General features: G+C 37.7%; 1 protein-coding gene across 1 annotated transcript; it reads left to right on the top strand.

Moving 5' to 3' along the window:
* Positions 1 to 21,598: 21,598 nt before the first annotated feature.
* Positions 21,599 to 22,284, top strand: LOC113293630 (calcineurin subunit B-like). Its single transcript, XM_026542207.1, has one exon. It carries the CDS (start codon positions 21,712 to 21,714, stop codon positions 22,237 to 22,239), a length of 528 nt encoding a protein of 175 aa, XP_026397992.1. The 5' UTR covers positions 21,599 to 21,711; the 3' UTR covers positions 22,240 to 22,284.
* Positions 22,285 to 22,753: the final 469 nt, after the last annotated feature.

Raw genomic sequence — 22,753 nt, 5'->3', positions numbered from 1 at the left:
TCTTCTCATTGTTATGGCTACGGAACTTCAACAACTATGATGCTGAACTTACAACCTTTGGAATCATGGGAGTACTTGGAAAAGACGAAGTTTTCGAGTAATGTTGAAAGTAGATCAAGCATGTGGACGAGAAGCTACAAAGTTTTATCTATTTTGTAATCCATATGTATTGATAGTTTTGTCACTAAAATTGACAAAGGGGGAGATTGTTAGAGCATTGCTCGGTCGAACTCGCATGCGTTGCTATCTCAAGCATGTTTGTAAATATTAGTGATCAAAACTATATGTCTTGATTTCTAGTATACTTATGACTAAGTCTAGGACCTCTAGAAATTGGTTCTAGAGGATTAACTAAGATAGGTCTCCACCTTCTAGACTTAGATCTACCAGTTTTATCCTTATAGACACTGGGAAGCTGTGTTTTTGTGATGTAGATTGCACCATGAGTGAAAACACGATTCTGATAAAGGTTTTGAAAAGAGTGATCTTTAAAAATCTTTTTATGAGAATTCTGGTTTTCTGTGGGAGTGAGATCCATTGTTGATGCCGCCAGATGATTAACTCGGTTGACGGTAAATACAAGAAGATTTTGAAGATCGGAGATCTGTTTATTCCTAGCAAAACAATGTTTAGCACTATGATTCCTTTTCCCACAGAAGGAACAATTTCGTGGAAGAGAGTTGTTGAAGGATATATGATTCTAACCCATGTCCTGTTTGGAAGTTTGCCTTTTATATTTTGCAGGGACTTCCTTTGGTGAGTTTTTCTTCATGTCAGGTAACTCAGCATGTGCCACAGAAGAATTTCTCACTACATTGTTTTCCTTAGTTAAGGAGACAGGATTTTTTTGGGCTAGGTGAAGGGGTGCATCAATATTCTCTATTTCAACACGAAGTTTGTTCAGATCAGAGAAGTGTGTCTCAATCAAACGTTTTTCTCTAATTGTTCCCTCTCTAACAATATTCTCAAGGATACTAATCTTTTCTTGTTGTAGCATATTCTTCTGAGTGAGTTTTTTAATATTGTTAGAAAATGACTCAATAATCTTATAGAGTTCACGTTCTCGACTAAGAGACTTCTCAAATTCATCCAAGAGTTGAGAATGATTATGAAAATCAATTGTCTCAGTTGGACTTTCTTTAGTTCTGGTGATATTCCTTTCTTCCTCTGACACCTTGTCAATTGTCTTGTTTCTTTATCTGGATTCGGAAGAATCAACTAAGGAATTATCCTTTGAGGAAAAACCAAGACACTTGACATAGTCAAAAGTATGGGAAGACATAGACTATGCGTAGATAAGAGATACTACTTTTTCCACAGAATCAGATTGCTACAAACACAGATTGTTAAGGCCTTTAAACGTGTTTACCTGCTCTGATACCAATTGAAAAAGCGGGGGTCTAACAACCACACCCAATATTTTCGATTAGAAATCTGTATGGACTAACTCCAATATACTTTCTAGAGAATCAACTAGACAGTCAGACTCAATCTAGAGAAAAGTATATAGAGGAGTTAATATCTCTCTCTTGATTTGATCTTTACTCAAGCAAATAAGAATTTGCAAATGGATGTTATTCCTACTATTGAAGAGATGAAGGAGGTTGTTTTTGATCTTGGAGCCGATAGTGCTCCCGGCCCTGATGGGTTTTCTGGTTGCTTCTATAGACATTGTTGGGATGTGATTCAACATGATCTTTATAATGCTATTTCTTATTGTTGGCAGCACCAAATGATTCCGCAAGGTACAAATTCTAGTCTTCTGATTTTATTAGCCAAGGTAAGAGGAGCCAACACTCTTCGTAACTATAGGCCTATTGGTCTTAGTAATTTTTTCTATAAATTTTTTACTAAGATCCTAGCTACAAGACTAGGAAGTGTTCTTGAAAATATTGTTTCAGAGGAACAAGTAGCTTTTATGAAGGGGAGAAACATTCATGAGAACATCAGGGTGGCGTCGGAGATGGTGAATGATTTAAAAACAAAGCGTAAAGATAGCAATGTGGGTCTAAAGATAGATATTACTCAAGATTTTGACACGGTTAGCTGGTCTTTTGTCTTAGAGGTTTTTCGTAGATATGGCTTCTCTCAGAGTTGGTGTTCTTGGATTCATTCGATTCTTAGTTCAGCTCGCATTTCTATCCTTCTAAATGGCAGTCCGGAAGGTTTTTTCAAGATTAATAGAGGATTAAGACAAGGTGATCCTTTATCTCCTCTTATTTTTGTCTTGATTGAGGATGTTCTTACTAGAAACCTTACTAAGCTTTTTCTTGAGAAGAAGATGACCCCAATGCCAAAAAAGGTATTTCTCCCACTCACCTTTTCTTTGTTGATGACATAATGATTTTCTGTAAAGGTAACATGAAGAGTTTGCATAATCTTCTTGCATTACTTGGTAAATATCAAACAGCCTCTGGCCAAACTGTTTGTCGTCAAAAAAGTAAGGTTTATTTTGGTGGTGGTTCTATGAGTCGCTGTAGAGAAATCGCAAACCTTCTTGGTATGAATGTTACTACTTTTCCGGATAGATATTTGGGTGTTCAAATTATGCCGGGTGCTGTGAAGTATCGTCACATTAGCAATGTGATAGATAAAATAAAGAATCAACTCTCTGTTTGGAAGGGCAAACATCTCTCTTTTCAAGACAGATTTTTCTTATTAATTTGGTGATTGTGAGCTATTCCATCCATAACATGGAAGTTTATAAATGGCCCAGGAAATTCATTCAACAAGCTGAGAGAATTATTCGTAATTTTCTTTGGTCTGGAGATGCGGAGGATGCAAGGAAATTTGTTGTTGGTTATCCAAAGGTGTGTTGTCCTTTGAGTGAAGGTGGCTTGGGTATCACTAGCATGGCTGTCACAGATAAGGCACATCTCTTGAAACTTTGGTGGAATATTCGTTCTTCAAACAAGAAGTGGGATCGTTTCCTTTGGGCGAAGTACACTACTCGGCAAAATAGAGTTAAAAATTATGGAGTGAAGTCGTCGATTCTCCCAGGCATTAAATTGATTCACTCTATTGTTAACAAAAATACCAAAGTTCTGCTAGGGGATGGGAGGAATACATCTCTATATTTTGATGTATAGTATGGTAATGAATCCATTGCGGATATTCTAGGTGAAAATGACCTTGATAGTATTGTCATGATCAGCGATGTTGTTGTTGATAATGCTTGGAATGTGCAGGGGATTCACGCACAAAATCTGGCTCGGGATGGTATTGCACTTCACAATCTGCCAGATTTGCATGGAGGGAGTGATGCTAGAGTTTGGATGCCGGATTTGCATGGGAACTTCACTGTTCGGTCTGCCAAAGATCTCATTCGCAAAAAGCATGTTGTTCTGGATGTCTACAGCCTGGTTTGGAGGAAGGTTATACATCCTAAACTTGCTGCTCAAAACTGGAAACTAGTTCGTGAGGCGTGTGCGACTTTAGATAAAATCAGAAGCAGATTTAAGGTTGAACTAGCAAACAGGTGTTACTTGTGTAAGGCCGAAGAAGAGTCCCTAGAGCATATCTTATAGAACTGTTCTTATGCAACTCATATCTGGGACTGGATTTCAGGTATATTCAATCTCAGACCTTTCTATGATGTTGTTACGGCTTACAAATCTGCTAAGGAGCGTAGTAGAATCATCAAGGATCTGTGGCTTGTAGATATTATGGTTGTGCGCTCTGAATTGTGGCATACAAGGAACCTGGGTTACTTTCATAGCAGACCAGTCTCCACTCGCTTTTTTCAACAGAGAGTTTTTCATTTGATTCATGAATACTCTATCCGTTTGAAGAGTGTTATGCACAATACAGCGTCGGATTTGGGAATTTTAAATTTTTTCCGCGTGAAGCATAAGCAGGTGAAGCAAGTTCAACCAGTTGAATGTAGTTGGAGTCCTCCAGACAGTGATGAACTTCTCTTGTGTTGTGATGGAGTTGTTGGGGCTGGAGTAGTTGTTCGTGACCATGAGTGCAATTTTGTAGGAGCTATGAGTATTGGACTGGGTTCGACAAATAATTTCTTTGCGGAGCTGTATGGGATAATTGTTGGGCTGGAATGGGCAAGAAAGTGGGATTATAGGAAAGTCTTAATTCGTTCAGATTCAGATGGCGCAATTCAGGCTATTTTAAACTCTCAAATGCCCTGGTTTACAAGGCAAAGGTGGAGGAAAATTCAAGAAAACTACGATTCAATTCGGTTTGTTCATACCTATCGTGAAGCTAATTTTGCTGCTGATTCTATGGCAAAAAGGGGGTGTCTACTTCGAAATGGCCAAGGCTTAAGCTATGATGAGAGACCTTATTTTATAAAATCTTTAGAATATCCTAATGTCTCTTATTTCAGATTCAAATAGTTTATAAGTTTTTGGGGTCTACGGACCTCTTTTCTTGTAAACTTTTGTAAATATTGGCTATTCATTTGTAGTTGAAGGAAATCCTACAGTACACCCCTCCTATGATTTCATTGTTGATCAACTCATTTTTAGGTTTACACTCTTAATTTTATTGATTAATTTTTGAATGTTCTTACAAGAAAGATAAAGAAATCAAGAATGAACTCTGCTCTAAACTTTCTCTCTCCTATTTACTTGTTTCTTACTCAAAAAAGATCTATGTCTCCTTTGCAACTCGAATGACTATTTATAAGGAAATACATAGTGGATGACAGCTAATCTGTCCTTTATTTTTGGATATGGTTTGCGACATTCTCGCAACCTTACAAATGTTAACTTCGCAAGCTCTCTAATTTTCGCAAGACTATCACATCTTTCTCATGATCCTTGCTGACGTCGTTTCTGAAATTGTTCTGCGACGCTATTGTGCAATACCATTGATAATTTCGCTAAGACATAATTGTTGCGAGATTCTGATCCTACATCTTGCCTCTTCTCATATATTCTCCGCAAAGTAGAGAATGATGTGAGAAATGCCGCAACTGCTTATCTTTTCATATTCCACATTTATCACACGTACTCTCTCTTCCATTTATTTCTTGACAGGTCTTCTGTAACCGCTACCTTTCAACCGCTCACGTCTCTTCGTCTTAATGGTGTTTATTTCTTCGAGAAGTAAATTTTCTTTGTATACTCTTCTCCCCCCTCTTTCCACTTTTCTTTTTACTTTCTCTTCTATTTTTATTCTCTCATCTCTGCAACTCTGTCATTCTTCTGCAAATTCTGCTGCTGTAATTTTTTCTTCCTTCAATTCTTTTACTTTCTATACATTCCCATACTCTATATTCAAACATGGCTCCAAGTGGTCATAGATATGAGAAGAATCTACAAGATGTCCAAAAAGATCTTGCTAATAAAGGTCTTACACTCTCCCCCATTCCTGGTGTGAATGCCAAATCAATTCTTTCTGTCAAGCTTTTCTCCAATCAAAATTGTGATGATCAATCAATCATAATTTCGCTAGGTCAAATTCTCGCAGGTCTCCCTATTCCTCTTTATAACCCAGACATTCCTTTATTTTATGAAATTCTCGCTCATCCGAGATTTTCGCGAGCCATTTTCCAACTAAGTGGGGACTGCATCCGTCTAATGCTAGAGTTCGCTAATCGTGGTGCTAGTAGAGGATCTCTTTACTCCACAGAACTTAGGGATCCAAAATTCACGGACCTAGAGATAGTTGTTGAGAAATATACAGTGGCGAATTTTTTTGAAAACTACGAACTTATCTCCATGAAGAAGGAAAATACTCGCTGGGGTATTCGATTAAGAAGGAAAGCTAACATTGATGAAGCCAAAATTCTTATGCAAGATATTGACTGGCATTCTGGTAAAAATACAACTCCTCATCAATCCAAGGATGACAAATGGTGTGTGTTTCCTTTAATGCTAAAGGGTCCTACATTGCTGGATCAAACGTTCTTCCTGCGAATCTCGCTGCATATCAACCTTGGGTTTTCTCCTGGCCCGAGAAGGAGAAAGAGGTATCTTCCCCTTTAACTCATTTTATACTTCTTTATTGATTTTTACTATTCTGTTCGCTAACTCTTGCGATTCCGCAGATCCAAAAACTAAAGGATAGTTATAACAGGACTGGGAAATCTAGTACTCTGTTAGCTCTTCGCTCATACACAGATGAGGTAAGAAATTTTCTTTATGACTTTAAATAGTACTGTTACTTCCATGCTTCCATTTCTTATTTCTATCTGTGTGTGAAGATTATTTGAAGTAGAAGAATCTGTTGATGCTGCGAAGATTGGTGATAAAGGTAAAGGTACTCTTCGCAGGAAAAATCAACTGGTCCTCCTCCAAAGAAAAGAAAAGTTCGTTCTCTTCTCCTTCAAATGTTCTTCCTAACGAAAGTTCTGAAAGTGATAAGGGTGATGAAGATAACGATGATCTTGCAACTGAAGATTCTCCACCTGAATCTTCTATGGCTAAGCTTTCTGGCCTCTTTTCTGATTCTCTACAAGGGATGGGAGATAGCCAATTCGCAAATACCTGCAAAGCTCTCGCTACCCTTTGTGATGTCCCTTTACTGGATGGTGATAACTCTCTTCGCGGAGTTTCTAGATCAGTGACTCCCGACTTCTTGCATTCTCTCAATAGTCTGGTATACTTTTATCTTTTACTTTTTATTGTTATAACTCAAAATCTCTTTCTATATTAATATTTTTATTTCTTTTCGCAGGCTGGAAAAGCTTTTTGCTGTTGCCTCAGATCTGGAGAGAAGACGCGAAAATCTTGAAAAGAAAATCTTCAATTTCGCAAAAAGAATGAAGAATTGGAAGCTGAAGTTAAAAGTCTTCGCGAGAAAAATAGACAATTAGAAATTGATTCTTCCTCGTATAAGAATAAAATTTCTAGTCTTCAACAAGCTAATAATCATTTTGGTATGTTACTTTTCTTTTCTCTTTATTCATTCATCCTGTTGTTTTATCTTATTTAAATAATCCTTTTTGCAGACATCTATGGTCTTTCTGATGAAGCCACCCTTCTTCGCTCATTTCCTAATGCCTTGGATAATGATACCCTTCTTGAACGTCTTAACAATTCCTTAAATAGCTTTTCAAATGATAGAATTTCATCTCTTTCTCTAAATGAACTTAGATCGAAATTTCGCCTCTTAGAAATTGATCATAGATCCAGTTTAGGCTTAGCCAACAGATTTAAGCGTCTCCTTATTGATTCCAAAGAGAAAACCAATGAATTAAGAACCAAAATTAGCGGTCTCATAGATGATAAGGATCGTATCTCTGATCAAGGTGCCAAGGCTTTAGCGAAATTCCAAGAGGCTCTTCTTGAAGTTCAACTTGAGCGAGATGAAGCTAACCGCAAGAATATTGAACTCTGCGAAAGGGAAAATCAAATTCGTTCTCGTCTTCTCATAAGTAGTGAGGATGAATTTGTCTGGGCTGCGAAAATTTTAGATGATGCTAGAAAAGATTTAGGCGTAAATGTTAGTCTCCAAGTTGAACATACAGCCTTGATTAGAGACATGATTTCTGACAGAGAAGGTTGCTAATTGCTCTTCTTTACTAATCTTTTGCTTCTTATGAATTTTCATCAAGTTAATAATTGGTTCTTTTGTTCGCAGATTCTGAAAATAAATATCGTGAAAAGATTGAAGAACTTGAAGCTGAAAAGAGGAACTCGCAAAGAATCTTTCTTCTCGCAACGACAAGTATTCTAGATTGAAGAATCAAATCATAATCACTTGAGAATTTTAAGAATGACTATGCACTTTCGCAATCAAACCATCCAGATGGTTTGTGATGATCATAATATCCCTCATTCTGATTATCCTTGTCTTTTAGAAGAAATCCCACAGAATACTCCCAGTTTGATTATCTCTGATAGCGAAGCTGACGATGAAGAGTCTGATAGTGATGGAAGTTCTGATGGTGATAAAGATTCTGACGCAGATGAAGAAGGAAACAAGTCTGGTGAAGATAATGAGGATTAACCAAGAAATAGTCTTTACTTCTTTCTTTGATTCTTTGTAATACTTGTACACTTATTTCTTCTTTCTGTATATTTCCTTTGCATGATGAAAACAACTTCTTTGCAATAAATTAATCAATATAATATTAATTTTGAATTTTTGAGTAAATCTCTCATATGGAGATAAATAACATTTTCTAATTTCATACATTCCCATACTTGCCTCTGTTATTTGAATCCAAATGAGAGATTCATAAATTTTCTTATTGTATAATTTCGCACCTTTTGCGAAGTGATTTTGTTTCTTTTCAAAATCTCATTCCTGTGTGGTCTTATTTTGCCTTCCTAATTAAAGGTCTTATTATGCCACCTCTTGTCATTGCGACAAAATCGCAGGACGTCCTTGCATTTTCATGCAAAAACCCATTGATCTTGCCTTAACTTTTTCTTTTGTATTATGGCCTCTTCAGGAATGTTGCGACAATATGACAGGCCTAAATATTCTTGCGAAAATAAAGCCCCATGACATTGCCGTCTTGCGACGAAATCGCAGGACGTCTTCGCACTTTCATGCGAAAACCCATTGATTCGTTATCTTTTTCTTTTGTATTATTGCCTCTTCAGGATTGTTGCACAAATATGACAAGCCTTATCCTTGCGAATAAAAAGCCTCATGACATTTGCGTCTTAAGACACTTATCAGCTCCCTAATGGAGGGTGCCGCCCTTATCTCCCCCCTGGTTGCCCCTTCAAGGAGGCGTACTTCTACCATACAAGGTTAGCTCCTCCCATCCAGTCTTAACAACAACCAGTTGTTTTCGCAGCCTCTTATCCCTTTTACCTATAGGGCTTATGGTTACGAGACTGCACCCTAAGTGGGGTTTTCTTCAGGCCGAGTGCAGTATAAGCCAAGACTTGTCAAGAATGGCAAGGACGCTTCAAATGCCCCCGGCACCCTTGACTCAACCGTGTACCTCGGCGCCTTGATCAGATTCTGCACTCCTTGGGAGAGTCCTTATTACCTTAGTCGCCCAACCTAAGTCATATGCTTAAGTTAAGAATCCAAGGTGCCTCTCCCGGATGGGCTTCATTGACCCCAAATCTCCATGACTCAGGTTCCGGTGGCGGTGTAGCCTTTCCCTGAATCATGCAATAGGTACCCCCTTATATGACGTACTTTAGGTCTTACATTTGCCTCTTGCGAAATTATATTCGCGAACTAGGGTGTACGCCATAAAGGTTCGCCTCTTTCTCTTTTGTCATTTTCTCTGATTATTTTCTGTAAAATTTATTATCTCTGCGAGAGTCTCGCAAATCATTATATTGTATCTGAATTTCGCAATCTCAATTTTGTTGTTCAATCAAATGTATTTTTGAGAATTTTACTTATTGCAAGAATATCGCAACAACTTAATCATTCATACATTTCTTGTTTTTATTATCCTTGCCATCCTCTGCTTTTTTATTATTTTCTGCTACTGCTTCCTCGGTAGTTGTATGTTCATCCTTCTTATTCCGAGCTAACATTAATTTCGCAACATCTCTTCTCCTTTCTTTTCGATTGTATCCACCATCAACCTCTCACTTCTTTGTACGTCTTTGATTTTGTGTCGCCAATTTTCCTTCGCAAGATTCTATCTCAGTCTCGTAACATCTTTTTCCATCAATCCAATCTCCCTTTATGATTCCTACACCATTGAGGTGGGGGAATTTGATGCACTGGTGAAAAGTTGAGGCTACACCTAGAATCCCATGTAACCAAGGTCGACCAATTAATGCATTGTAGGGTGACTCTACATCAACGACACAGAATAAGATTTCAGAAGATATTCTCTTCAATGGAATTTGCATAGTGACCTCCCCTTTAGGCTTGTTAGCAGTACCATTAAAACCATATATCTTATATGTTGATGGTATAAGATCATCATCTCTTCCACCCATGGTTTTATAAGTATGATAAAATAAGATGTTCACAGAGCTTCCAGTATCGACTAGGATTTTATTGATTGCCCATGAATCTTCAGCTTCATCATCCTCATCTTCTTTTGGTTTTGGATTAATTTCTAATTTTATTACCAATGGATTTTCATGCACCTATTCTCCTTTGGGAATTTCTTCTGCGGTAAAAGAAATGATCTGTTTCTGCCATTGCTCTAGTCGCGAAATTTTCGCAATATTCATAATTTCTCTTCCATTATTATCTCTTGCGAACACTCTACTTAAAACATTATCATGAAAATCTTCAATTGTCTTATATGAATGTACGATAGAGTAACAGAACAGATTTTTTGCTTTTGCACCAACTTCTATGAAGAATGTTTCTTTCTTTTTCATCGTATTCACTTTGTGATGTTCTGGCGGTGGTGGTAATGGTTGAGATTGCGGATGCCCTACCAGAAAGTCGTTTAGTTTTCCTTGATCTATCATTCTCAAAATAATTCTCTTTACATTTCTGCAATCGTTTGTGGTATGTCCATGAAAATGATGATACGAACAAAATTCATGACTTCTATGATTTGGGGGTGGTTCCGTTCCCATGTTCCATGGTGTTGGTATATTCTCCATCAAAATTATAGCGTCCCATATCTTCTCTACACTTGCCTTTAGAGGTGGCATCTTGATTTCTTCCCATATTACTTTATGACCTCCTTGCCCTCTATTAAAGTTTGGTCTTTGACCTCCATAAGTTTCTTTCGGTTGATCGAGTCTTTGAATCTTGTTATTTCCTCCACGACTGTAGAAATTTCTTTCTCTTTCATACTCTTCTTGATCTCGGCTCCCCATAGCTACCAATTTCTGCTGATTGTTACTTGTCTCCTTTTCTTGTTGTACTTGCGAAATATTCGCCACTGTGTTTATTAGCTTGGGTAGTAAGCTTGCATTCACTGTTTGTGAGCTAATGTTCACAACTGGATATGATTCCATTTCATTTTGTTTTTCCTCTAAAGCAATGTATTCTTCTTGAAGTTCTCGCAATTCAGTCATTGTAATCGTATTCTTGACTCTGAAAATTTGAACATACAATAGGTTTGTTGCAAACATAGCATTGATAAATGATAATATGAGATATCTCTCATCTACACGGCCAGCCATTTCGCTACACATAGTTCTCCATCTTTTAGTCAAGTGCTTCAAACTTTCGCCAATCCTTTGTTTTAATCCAAACACATCTTCTATACCAGGTCGTGAGGAATTATTACTTATATATGCTCCCAAGAATGTGGTCTGCAAATGATTGAAGGAGGTTATCGTATTCTTTGGTAAACCTTCAAACCATTTTAACGCTTCTCCTGTTAAGCTGGATGCGAAATATTTGCACAATACTGCATCATGATTTTCCCATTGTAACATGCACCTCACATAAGCTTTAATGTGTTGAATTGCATAAGTTGTTCCATCGAAAATGCTGGTTAATGCGGGCAAATTGCATTTCGGTGGTATTCCTCCTAATTGTACTTCCCTTGTAAATGGAGTTTTCGCAGCTTCTTCTATTGCTTCATCCAATTGTCTTCTACCTACTTCTCCTCTATTATTTAGCATTCCTCTCATTTATTCTAATTCTTTCAAGATTTGTTTATTTACACCTGAATCTTGGCCCATTGGTCTCTTTAATTTTGCTTCTCTTCTTCTGCGTTCACGTCTATCTTCTCTTGCGAAATTTCGTATCTCTTCTTCGTTATCCTCATCTCGTCTTCTTCTGCGATTCTCTTCCTCATCCCTATCTTGAATTCGCAAATGATGATGTCGTTCATTTTCCCTCCATAATTTTGTTCATTTCTTATCAACTCAATCCGCTGTCTTTCAGCCATTCTCTTCACTCTATCATACTCCTCATTGAGATTATCATTATTCCGGTTTTGTATACGCCTTCTTTCTCGATTGTCATGATTGTTCTGGCGAATTGTATCCTGAAGCTCTTGCTCTTCCATTTCCGCTCTCAACCTTTCACGTTCGCAGATTAAACGTGCTTGTTCAGCATTATGTCTTTCAATTTCTTCTTCAATTGTCTGTTGATTTTTTTGATTTTCTCTCACATGTAAAATTCTTCTTCCCTCCTCTTGATTCCCTTCGCCATCTTGGTTATTTTGTCTCTGAATTTGCCCGTTCTCTTGATTTCCTCCAATTCGCCCATCATCAAAAGTTTCATTTTGTGGAATGTAACGATCATCAGTTCTTTCTCTATTTTCGCGATATTCTTCATTAGGATTTGATATTTCTTCTTGAATATTGTTTCCAGCATTGATCGTGGGTGAATTTTGCCTCATTTCTCTTCTAGTCGATCTGGAATATGATTTTGTAATACTTCTCGATCTTCTATTCTGCAATCTGATATTCTCCATCCTTAATTTGTGATTTTGCCTTGTTAAATTCGCACGTTCCTCTGCCTCGGCTCTCCTTTCTTCATGTATTCTTCGTCTCAATGTTTCTAACGCTCCAATTTCCTCATTTCCATAATTATTCCTTCATCTGCTTCTTGTTTTCTCTCTTCCAGTCTATAATTTTTATTTTGTTGCTCTTCTTCTATTTCTTCTGCTGAATTTGATCGCCAAGTGTGTACGCTCACTCTGTCATAATCTGTATTCCTTTCTTGAACTAATGTTTGTTTAATTGGCGATTGAATTAGATTTTCTCTATTATTTCTCATTCTTGTAGATTCTTCCATTTCACTTCTTTCTCTTCCAGCAATTCTCTTGCTTCTTCTAATAGTAGTCGGTTGTTCGGATGTATTTCTTCTTCTAGCCATTTCTTCAATGCTAACAGTATTGCAAGAAATTATGAAAAATTCTTTAATCAATAACTTTAAATTTTCACAAATCTCAATATCAATATTTAGTTTTCTCTAGAATAATCTTCAACTCGTCCCTGTTTCTAGCGCCATTATGTAGTTGCAGGAAATCCTACACTACACCCCTCCTATGATTTCATTGTTTATCAACTCATTTTTAGGTTTACACTCTTAATTTTATTGATTAATTTTTGAATGTTCTTACAAGAAAGATAAAGAAATCAAGAATGAACTCTCACTTTCTCTCTCCTATTTACTTGTTTCTTACTCAAAAACGATCTCTTTCTCCTTTGCAACTCGAATGACTATTTATAAGGAAATACATACTGGATGACAGCTAATCTGTCCTTTATTTTCGGATATGGTTTGCGACATTCTCGCAACCTTACAAATGTTAACTTCGCAAGCTCTCTAATTTTCGCAAGACTATCACATCTTTCTCATGATCCTTGCTGACGTCGTTTCTGAAATTGTTCTGCGACGCTATTATGCAATACCATTGATAATTTCGTTGAGACATAATTGTTGCGAAATTCTGATCCTACATCATCAATAAAATTTTGGACTTACCAAAAAAAACAAGGATAATAAACTTGGATGGAACCAAAGACCAATATCCAAGGATCAATCAATTTCCAATCAACAACCAAAGTTTGGATTTCACAATTGATCCGTACAAACGCACAAGCTGTGATATTTCAATTATATAACAAAATATAATGCGAAATAGAAATAACACAGACACCAGAAATTTTGTTAACGAGGAAACCGCAAATGCAGAAAAACCCCGGGACCTAGTCCAGATTGAACACCACACTGTATTAAGTCGCTACAGACACTAGCCTACTACAAACTAACTTTGGTCTGGACTGTAGTTGAACCCAAATCAATCTCACACCGATTCAAGGTACAGTTGCGCTCCTTGCGTCTCTGATCCCAGCAGGATGCTACACACTTGATTCCCTTAGTTGATCTCACCCACAACCAAGAGTTGCTATGATCCAAAGTCGAAGACTTTAATAAACAAATCTGTATCACACAGAAAAGTCTAGGGTGATAGATAAATCTTTCTCCCACATATAAACCTACAAGTTTTGTTCCGTATTTTGATAAAAATCAAGGTGAACAAGAACCAATTGATAAACCGAACTTATACTCCGGAAGAACAGCCTAGTATTATCAATCACCTCACAATAATCTAAATTGTATGGTAGCGAAACTAGATATTGCGGAATCACAAATGATGAGACGAAGATGTTTGTGATTTCTTTTTATCTTGCCCTATCAGAGATATAATCTCAAGTCACATATTCAATTGAACTCGTACGATAGAAAATGGCAAGATCAGATCACTCAACTACAAGAGAAGTAGTTTCGTCTGGCTTCACAATCCCAATGAAGTCTTTTAGTCGTTAATCAACAGGGTCTCGAGAAGAAACCTACGATTAAAGGAGAATCGACTCTAGCAAACCAACTAGTATCACACGGGAGGTGTGGGGATTAGTTTTGCACAGTTGCTAGACGTCTCCTTATATAGTTTTCAAATCAGGGTTTGCAATCTAAGTTACCTTGGTAACAAAGCATTCAATAATCACCGTTAGATAAAAAACCTGATTTATCCAAGCTAATATCTTTCAACCGTTAGATCAAAACTTAGCTTGTCACATACAAATGAAATGTATTCATTTAAGTTTGAGTAACCGTACCTAAACGTGTACATCGGTTGGTTCACAAATGGTTGACTACTGGTTAGCCATACGAGTGCTTTCATATTAACCGTATTCATCTTTCTCATAAATAGTTCAAATGACTCATAAGAACTAGTTCAAGAGTTGTTCAATTGCTTAGGTCTTTATACATAGACACAATTGAAACAGAATCGGTTTGATTCATTTGAATCAATTCATGAACAATATACCCACGGTTTGCAAAGATTGCATTCCTTATAATTTATTTTTTTAAGTCCATGAACTACCGATTTGAGAAATAACTAGCTTGGGTATGCGTACGGGTATGCGCACCTTAGCTACCGGATTTTGAGTTGGTTTTAGTTTCCAAACTCGACAGACTTTTTCGGGTGAAAAAGTTCCACTAGTATGCGTACGGGTACGCGTAACTAAGGTGACTGGTTTTTGTGTTCGTAAACTTCAAACTTAGCAGAATTTCACGGACGTGAATTTTCGCCAGTTCGCGTACGGGTACGCATACCCAACCCGTCTCCTTGACCAATACCGCATGCACACATATGCACGTACTTGGTTTCCGGCACATGGATTTATACACTAATGTGCGGACACACTATATGCTTACATCCATAGGTGGTTACATATTCTCAACTCTACATTTCAATCATTGAAACATTCTTCTATAATATTATAACAGTCGTTAGACATAAAGAATCGACTATCGTCATCAAAGCTATTTTCAAGATTGAAACGTCATCATGACTTTTATCACGGGTAAAGATGAAGATGGTTAAAGAAAAATCTTACCAACACGTATTTCGAGAAAAAGATAGGCGAGTAAACTCGGCTCGAAATAACAAATGTATATGTATGAAAACTATCATACTTAAACGACTTTTGTCTCAAGAGTAAGAGAAAGAGTAGATAGACTTTTGAGTGACAAGATGAGTTCAAGTATCCACATACCTTTTGGTCGGATGAAGTTCCACTGGTTCCTTGAGTAGTTCTTCGTCTTTGCAAGATAATCGCCATGCAGTCTGGAGTTCAACTATTCCTAACTATCCTAGACCGAGACTTAGTCATAAGTATACTAGAAATTAAGACATATAGTTTTGATCACTAATATTGACAAACATGCTTGAGATAGAAACACATGCGAGTTCGACCGAGCAATTCTCTAACACAACAAGTATGGACGATCGTTGCCTCAAAGAAATAGGTTAATAGACGTTGTGCTTCGGCTATGAATGGAGCAAGAGCATACACGTCATTCATCTGATTGACTAACAACTTTGAGTCTCCTCTTATCTACAGGTGAATTGCTCCTGCTTTCTTGGCCAAGGATAATCCCAGCAAGAAGGCTAGATATTCGTTGAATTGTTGGTGCAGTGTAAATCTAACTTGAATGAATGAGAGAAGACTTCACCGGACAAAGATAAGATACCAGTACGACGCCCGCTTCACCGGTATCCTTCCTAGGAGTGGCTGATCCATCAAAGTACAACAACCATGTCTCCTCTTTAATGATTGAGATTTCTGGAAATTCACCCGGCACATCCTCATGTAGCAATGTGATGTCTTCCTCTTTAATGATTGAGATTGCTTTGGGTGAGACACATGCTATGTCAAACTCTGACATCTATAGTAACAATTTTGCAGGTCTGCCTATCAAAGCTGGTTTTGATAGTAGGAACTTTACAAGATCGGCTTAGCAACGAGTACAAATCTGTTTGAAAGCAAATATTGTCTGAATTTCTGAATCGTATGAACCAATGCTAAGCATGCTCTTTCGCATAATTAGTGAAGTCTATGCCATCCATTAACTGTCTTAGGGGCATCTTGAATTTCTTCATCAGGCGATTGCTCGCTCTAACATAATTCTTCAGGGCCGGGAGATTTTTCGTCGACCTCCCCTGTTAATTGCTAATCTTTGCGTAGGAGATAAATCACTCTTCCTTCCGCATCATAACTGGTTACAAAGTTGGATTTCTTATGAGTCACAGCTTGATCCTGGTGACGCTTGAGCGGTGTGGCAGGTGGCTTGGTCGGCTTAGCACCTGAAGATATGGATTGTCAGCAGCCTTCTCAATAGACTTCCATCCTGGGAGTGAAGTACTGTAGATCTTGCTCGGAGGTTCAGGGATGCTTCTTGGTGGTTCTAGGAACTCAACATCATAGACCAGAGCGTAAGGAGATACGGAAGCTGTAATGCGGATAATCTTGTTGTTGGGCAAATCTTTCATACATTGATGGTATGTCGAAGGAACAACCTTATTGTCATGGATCCATGGTCGTCCGAGTATCTTGTGATAATCAGGGTCTTTCTCGATCACGTGAAACTTGAACGTGGATTGAATAGGTCCTAATTTCATATCCACGTAGACGTACCCGTATGTGTGGCTCTGGTTTCCTTCGAAACCCGTCATCAATATAGGATGATGAACGATTTTTCTTTGTGTAACTTTGACTGCCTTGCGAGTTTTCATAGTGATGAGATTTATAGAGGCGCCTGTATTGATAAGAGCTCTCCTGAATTCAGAGTCTTTGATAAAAGCAGTTACGCATAGGGCCCGGTTATGTCCTTCTTCTGCCGTTCGTGTCATGGACACTTCCTCAACTACTAGAGATGATGGAACCATTCGCACATCAGATGATATTTGGTTGAGTGCAGCAAACATGTTCGTACGTTGATCTATGGAGAAGTGTAGGAGTTCACATAGATTCTCGATTAAATGAGTAACTTCCTGATCCACCGGCTTCTCATAAGTAGTGAAACTGTTGGCTTGGGGATGATCATCAGTTGAGGGGTTATCCCTTAGTGTCGGAATTTCTTGAGCAGAGGCGCCGCTCAAATATGATGTCAACCTGACGAGGAAATTAAGTATATTGTTTATGGTCTCTTCATCAGGTCCACGTTTCTTGTGTGGATCTCCTCTACCCGTGACAACTCGATCAAGGTTGGGATTTCTCCGTCGACCGTGCCATTAGATAGGGTGTTGGAAGGAGAAACATTATTATTCGAAAGATTCTGACTGGAATTTGGAGTAGTTGAGTTAGACCTAAGACCAACCATCTTTGTGAAAATTCGAGATTGCAACCGAGAGATTAATCTCCCATTTTTGTCGCCAATCTGTGGATCGGGAAAAACGATTTGCTGGTTTTTTAAGGAATGGAGAGACGACCTTGTAGACGGAGGCTCCTCAACCGATCAAACTACCTATCCTCAAATAGATGCACTGCATGGGAGTGCTTTGAGTTCGAGAGATCAATCTGTAGGACTCCAGCCTAAATCAAGATAATGGTTGTTCCAGAGTCGATGCGGTCACAAAGAGGGAAGAGGGTTGATCTATAGGAGGGAAGCTGAGAAGTGTGCGAGATCAATGATGATCAGTGAATGTGTTTGAGGTTTTTGCAAGTTTTTGAACTGTTGAGTTCGAATAAGTTCTGGTCAATTGATTGAATTCTTGAGAGTGATTGCTCGGATCAGAATTCTTCTGTTGTTGAAACGTGGATTCAGAGACTTATTTATATTTCCAGAATAGTAGACACATTGATCTCCAGTAAGTGTGACGGTTGCTCGAGTAAAAGAGTGGGAAAGTGGGAAATCGTGGTTTAACCAGTTCCAAGTCGTGCAAAGACTTGGTTTATTGTCCACCCACTACTTTGCTAACTCCCTCAACTGCTCACACAACTTACTCACATTTTTCATCGTGGATGAACACATGTGCCGTAAGCCGCCAGACCAAAACCCTAATTAATATCCCCCATGTAACGTGATTGATGTCTCACGAATGTGGAGTCTGCAAAGCAGACGTGCATTTGATTAGTCAGTCGTCGACTTGATTAGACGATGAGTCTAAGTATTGTTCAGTCGGGCATGATTGCTGAATGCTCAAGGATTCATGAATTGAACATGTCTGCTGGGACATATAGTTCTCGAATGGATGATGTTGATAGTTGAGTCAATATAATGAATATTGCTTTGAGCAAATATTGCTCTTATGATGAATTGTTGTATATTGATATTTGGATCAGTATTCGAAGATTTGAGCAAGTATTGCTCATTCGATAAATTACTGAATATTAATAGTTGAATCAATATTCGAGTATCTGAGCAAGTATTGCTCATTCGATAAATTACTAAATATTGATAGTTGAATCAATATTCGAGCATCTGTACAAGTATTGCTCATTCGATAAATTACGGAATATTGATAGTTGAATCAATATTCGATCATCTGAGCAAGTATTGCTCATTCGATGAATTATTGGTAATCGTGATCAAATAAAATATTAATTAAAATATTGGTACCTCGATCGAATATTATATAATTAATACGATGTTGATTGCTGGATCAACATAAAATTATTAGTGTATGAACTTGCTCAAAATTATGATATGCAGAGCATTCGTTCAAAACCCTAATTTTGATCGATTGCTGATGAATTGATGATTACTGAAAATAAGTCACTTAGTGAAGGAGGTATCGGATACATGGGATGATGGCCAACCATGTAGTGCCCAGAGTCCTTTGTTGACCAGTTGGTGAAAGAATGATCAAATGGTAGTTTAATCATTTATTAAAATAATGCTCGTGTGAGCGTTAGGTGGTAAAACCTAGCTATCGAGATATAAGGGACTGACCAAAGGGTCATGGGACCGTCCTTTGGTGGTTGTGGGACCAGCTGACGGTCGATTGAGCGAGTCCCAAGTTGGTTGGAGAGAGTTTGGACCCAATATGAACAGTTGAGAGATAATTAGGTCAAAATTATGAAAGAGTGTGGGACCGTCTCCTTGCAAGCTAAAGGGACGACCTTGGTCGGTCAAGGTGGCATGCCCGTGTCACCATACTGCACATGTCTCAGTCTTGAGAATTTTGGTATTTTCGGGTGCGCGTTTGAGCAATATTTTGGATTTTCAGAAGAGTTTGATCTTGACTGAAACTCTCAATTTTGCTTGAATGAGCAAGTAGAACTTTGCTTATGCGACCGATATTTTGAGAATATTAAAATGATAATATTTTAATTTTTTGACGTGAGAAGCCTAGTCGGTCATGTGACCATTTGACTTTTTGGCCTTTTCATGGTTTGAGCAATATTTGAGAAAATATTGAAAAACTAGGGTTTTCGCTCAAATGATGGAGTTCCATGAGATGAAGGAAATAATAATCTGAAAAAATGAGGGATTGTAAGGTGTGGGATCGGCCACGGCTAGGGCATGGCTGGCCGACTAGGTGGCCCGGTCCCGTGACACCTTTCCCTATTTTTGTTTGATGAAAGTATGGAGAAACTAAGAGTTTCGCTTAAACGAGAGAGTTTGCTTAAATGAAGGAGTCTTCATAAGATGAAGGAAATAATAAGTTAAAATAAAAATAAAATAACGGAAGAGGGGGGACCTGCCATGGCGGCATGACCGGCCGTCCGGTGGGCCCGGTCCCACGCCTCTTGTTTATCTTATTTAATATTATTTTCCTTCATAAGTTCCTCGCATATTTTCGAATGCTCGTTCGTGCGTTCGGGTGCTCGTTCGTGCATTATTGTCAAGTACACTTGCACCATTTCCTCGGGGCTTACTCGGTGATGGTCCGGACACCCGATTGTTGAATATTTATTACTAATTCATGAAATTCAGTTGAGAATGATTCATGAAATGGAGAAGAAAATGAGTTGATTATCAATTACTAATCCATGAACTCCAGCTGGGGATTCAGGGAACATAATAATAAGATAAAATGGTTATTTATTACTAATCCATGGAATCCAGTTGGGGATCAGCCATGGAACAGAGTAATGAGATAAAATGGTTATCTATTACTAATCCATGGAATCCAGCTAGGTATCATCCATGAAACGGAGTAATAAGATATAATATATTATTTTCTAGGAGTTCAGTTGGTGAATGACACGCTAGGATGAATCTATTTGCAGAATCGAGATATGAGATAGTTGAAGCATCATATTCGTTCTGAGGGGTGTATAGTCAGGGAACAACGAGCAGTATGACGTCCTGAAGGCGTTAAGCTCTCTAACAAACATTATGTCTAGGAACCGTGCAATCATTAAGAGATTCTATACACAGTCTCTCTACGTAGTCAGGGAACAATGAGCAATGTGACGTCCTGAAGGCGTTAAGTTCTCTAACAAACATTATGTCTAGGAGCCGCCTAATCATCTTGATTCTACGTAGAGGTGATGATGAAATGTGTGAAGCATCGAACGCTCAGATGGGAGGCCTTTCGAGAAACACATTCATCATAGCTCTGAGAGGAATGTTCGCTCAGTCAGAGATCGTGAAACGGTTCACGGATCATAAAGTATGAATCGTCACATACATAACTGAAGCCGAGTCAGAAACATGCAGTATCATGATTTTATGATTTTAGCCCTTGCTGAAAATCCACCATCAACACGTGGTTTTCCCATAGTGGCACAACTCGTTTTCCATGCCACCTGGTATGCCAAACAGTTTTTCTTTTTTGGCATGTGCATAGGAATAGGCCTAATAAGACGTGTTATGTAGAGAACCGGGTGCCTTGTTATACAATTCATGCCACTCATCTGAATCTGAAGATACATCTCCCCTCTCTCTCCACTTCTCCGTGGAAAAAAAAAACTCCAACTTCATTTTCTGGCTCAGATCTAGTCCATTTTGGGGTTAGATCTGAGCAAGGATCTTAGTTTTTTGTGTTTTAGTAATAGAATAACAAAAAATTTCTATTAGGGTTGTAATTTTGCTTTGTTTGTCGGCTTCTTTTCTTCACCTTCATGGTGATTCCTGCCTTCACCTTTATGGTGATACTCTTTTATTTTAATGGTTAATTGATTTTGATTATATATTTATTCAAGTGCATCGCCGGATTTAGGTTACTCTCAATTCTCCGGTTAACAAATTTGCAGATTACTCATATACCATTGGAGCATTATTTCATTAGGAAGACGATTTATCAAATGGTCCATAAATATTATAAAGACCACCTTCTCTCCTATTCAATTGGTTCTTGCATTCTTGTATTAGGTCAGTATTTGGAATACCTTCTCTTTTTCAATCATGTACCGCTACAATCGTGTTGTTTCTTGTTACTTTTTGAATTTGATGTACTTGAGATCCAATGGTCATGCAACCATATTTTCCATTAATAAAAATTGAATTACAAAAAAAATAAAAATAAATAAAAAATAAATCTGAAGATATAGACACCTAAAGGGTAATTCTACAGATCCCATAGAGAGAGACAATGAAACTGCAAACTTTTGATCTAGGATTTTAAAAATTCCGCACCATTAAACTTCCAAAAATAAGGCTTTCACCTGTAGTAACATAAACCATCATTCGAATTCCTGGATAAACATGGGAAATACTTTATCAATGTTAACACAATACGACATTGAAGAAGTTCAACAACACTGTAACAATACATTTTCACAACAAGAGATCGTTTCGTTATACCAAAGATTCTGTCAATTAGATCGAAGTGGTAGAGGATTCATTTCTTCTGATGAGTTCTTATCTATACCTGAATTTGCTGTTAATCCTCTTTCTCAGAGATTGTTAAAGATAATAAATGGTTTAAATTTTAAAGAATTTGTATCTTTCTTATCAACTTTTAGTTCTGGTTCTACTCAGGAACATAAAATTGAGTTCATTTTCAAGATTTATGATTTGAATTGTAATGGAAAAGTTACTTTCAATGATATAATGAATATATTGCGTGATTTGACTGGAACATACATCTCTGAGCAACAAAGACAGCAAGTTCTGACCCAGCTTCTCAAGGAAGCTGGCTATACAGAGGATTCTGTATTTGTTTTGGAGGATTTTGTGAAGATTCTTTCTAGCTCTGGCTTGAAAATGGAGGTTGAAGTTCCAGTTGATTAGGAGATTAGTAAGATTTTATCACCGCACCTTCTTGCTAGGGATGTGATTGACTAGTTTCTTTTATTATGTTATTGTTTCTATAACATCACGAAGATGTATATAATAGCAACTGCAAGATGAAACTTAGCTTATATAAAGACAACTCCCTTTATTGATGTTTAGAAAATCTCTCAAAACTAAACACATGCTCTAATCTTGCTCATATGATCAACCACAACTTTGGTGATCATATATATATAGAACTATGAATTCCTTTTCCTAGTCCTATTACCTTATTACATGTCTTTCCTTTTCTTAGAACTAGATGACTTCTAATTCCCTTAGGATTACATCAATTTCCTAATCTTGTCCTAACCAGCTTGTTAGTGACTTCTATGTTGAAGTTTAACCGACAGTACACTCCATTGTCATGGTATGAGGTGACGCTTAATGATATTGTATTGGTCTCCAGATAGTGTAAGCCATTTGCCTTCCAAACCAATTTTAGTCAGTTAGCTTTTCTGAATGTTGGAAA

The sequence above is a fragment of the Papaver somniferum genome, chromosome 7, assembly GCF_003573695.1.
Source record: "Papaver somniferum cultivar HN1 chromosome 7, ASM357369v1, whole genome shotgun sequence".
Classification (NCBI taxonomy): domain Eukaryota; kingdom Viridiplantae; phylum Streptophyta; class Magnoliopsida; order Ranunculales; family Papaveraceae; genus Papaver; species Papaver somniferum.
The sequence above is the reverse complement of the archived record's forward strand: the minus strand, read 5'-3'. Positions and strand labels throughout refer to the sequence as shown.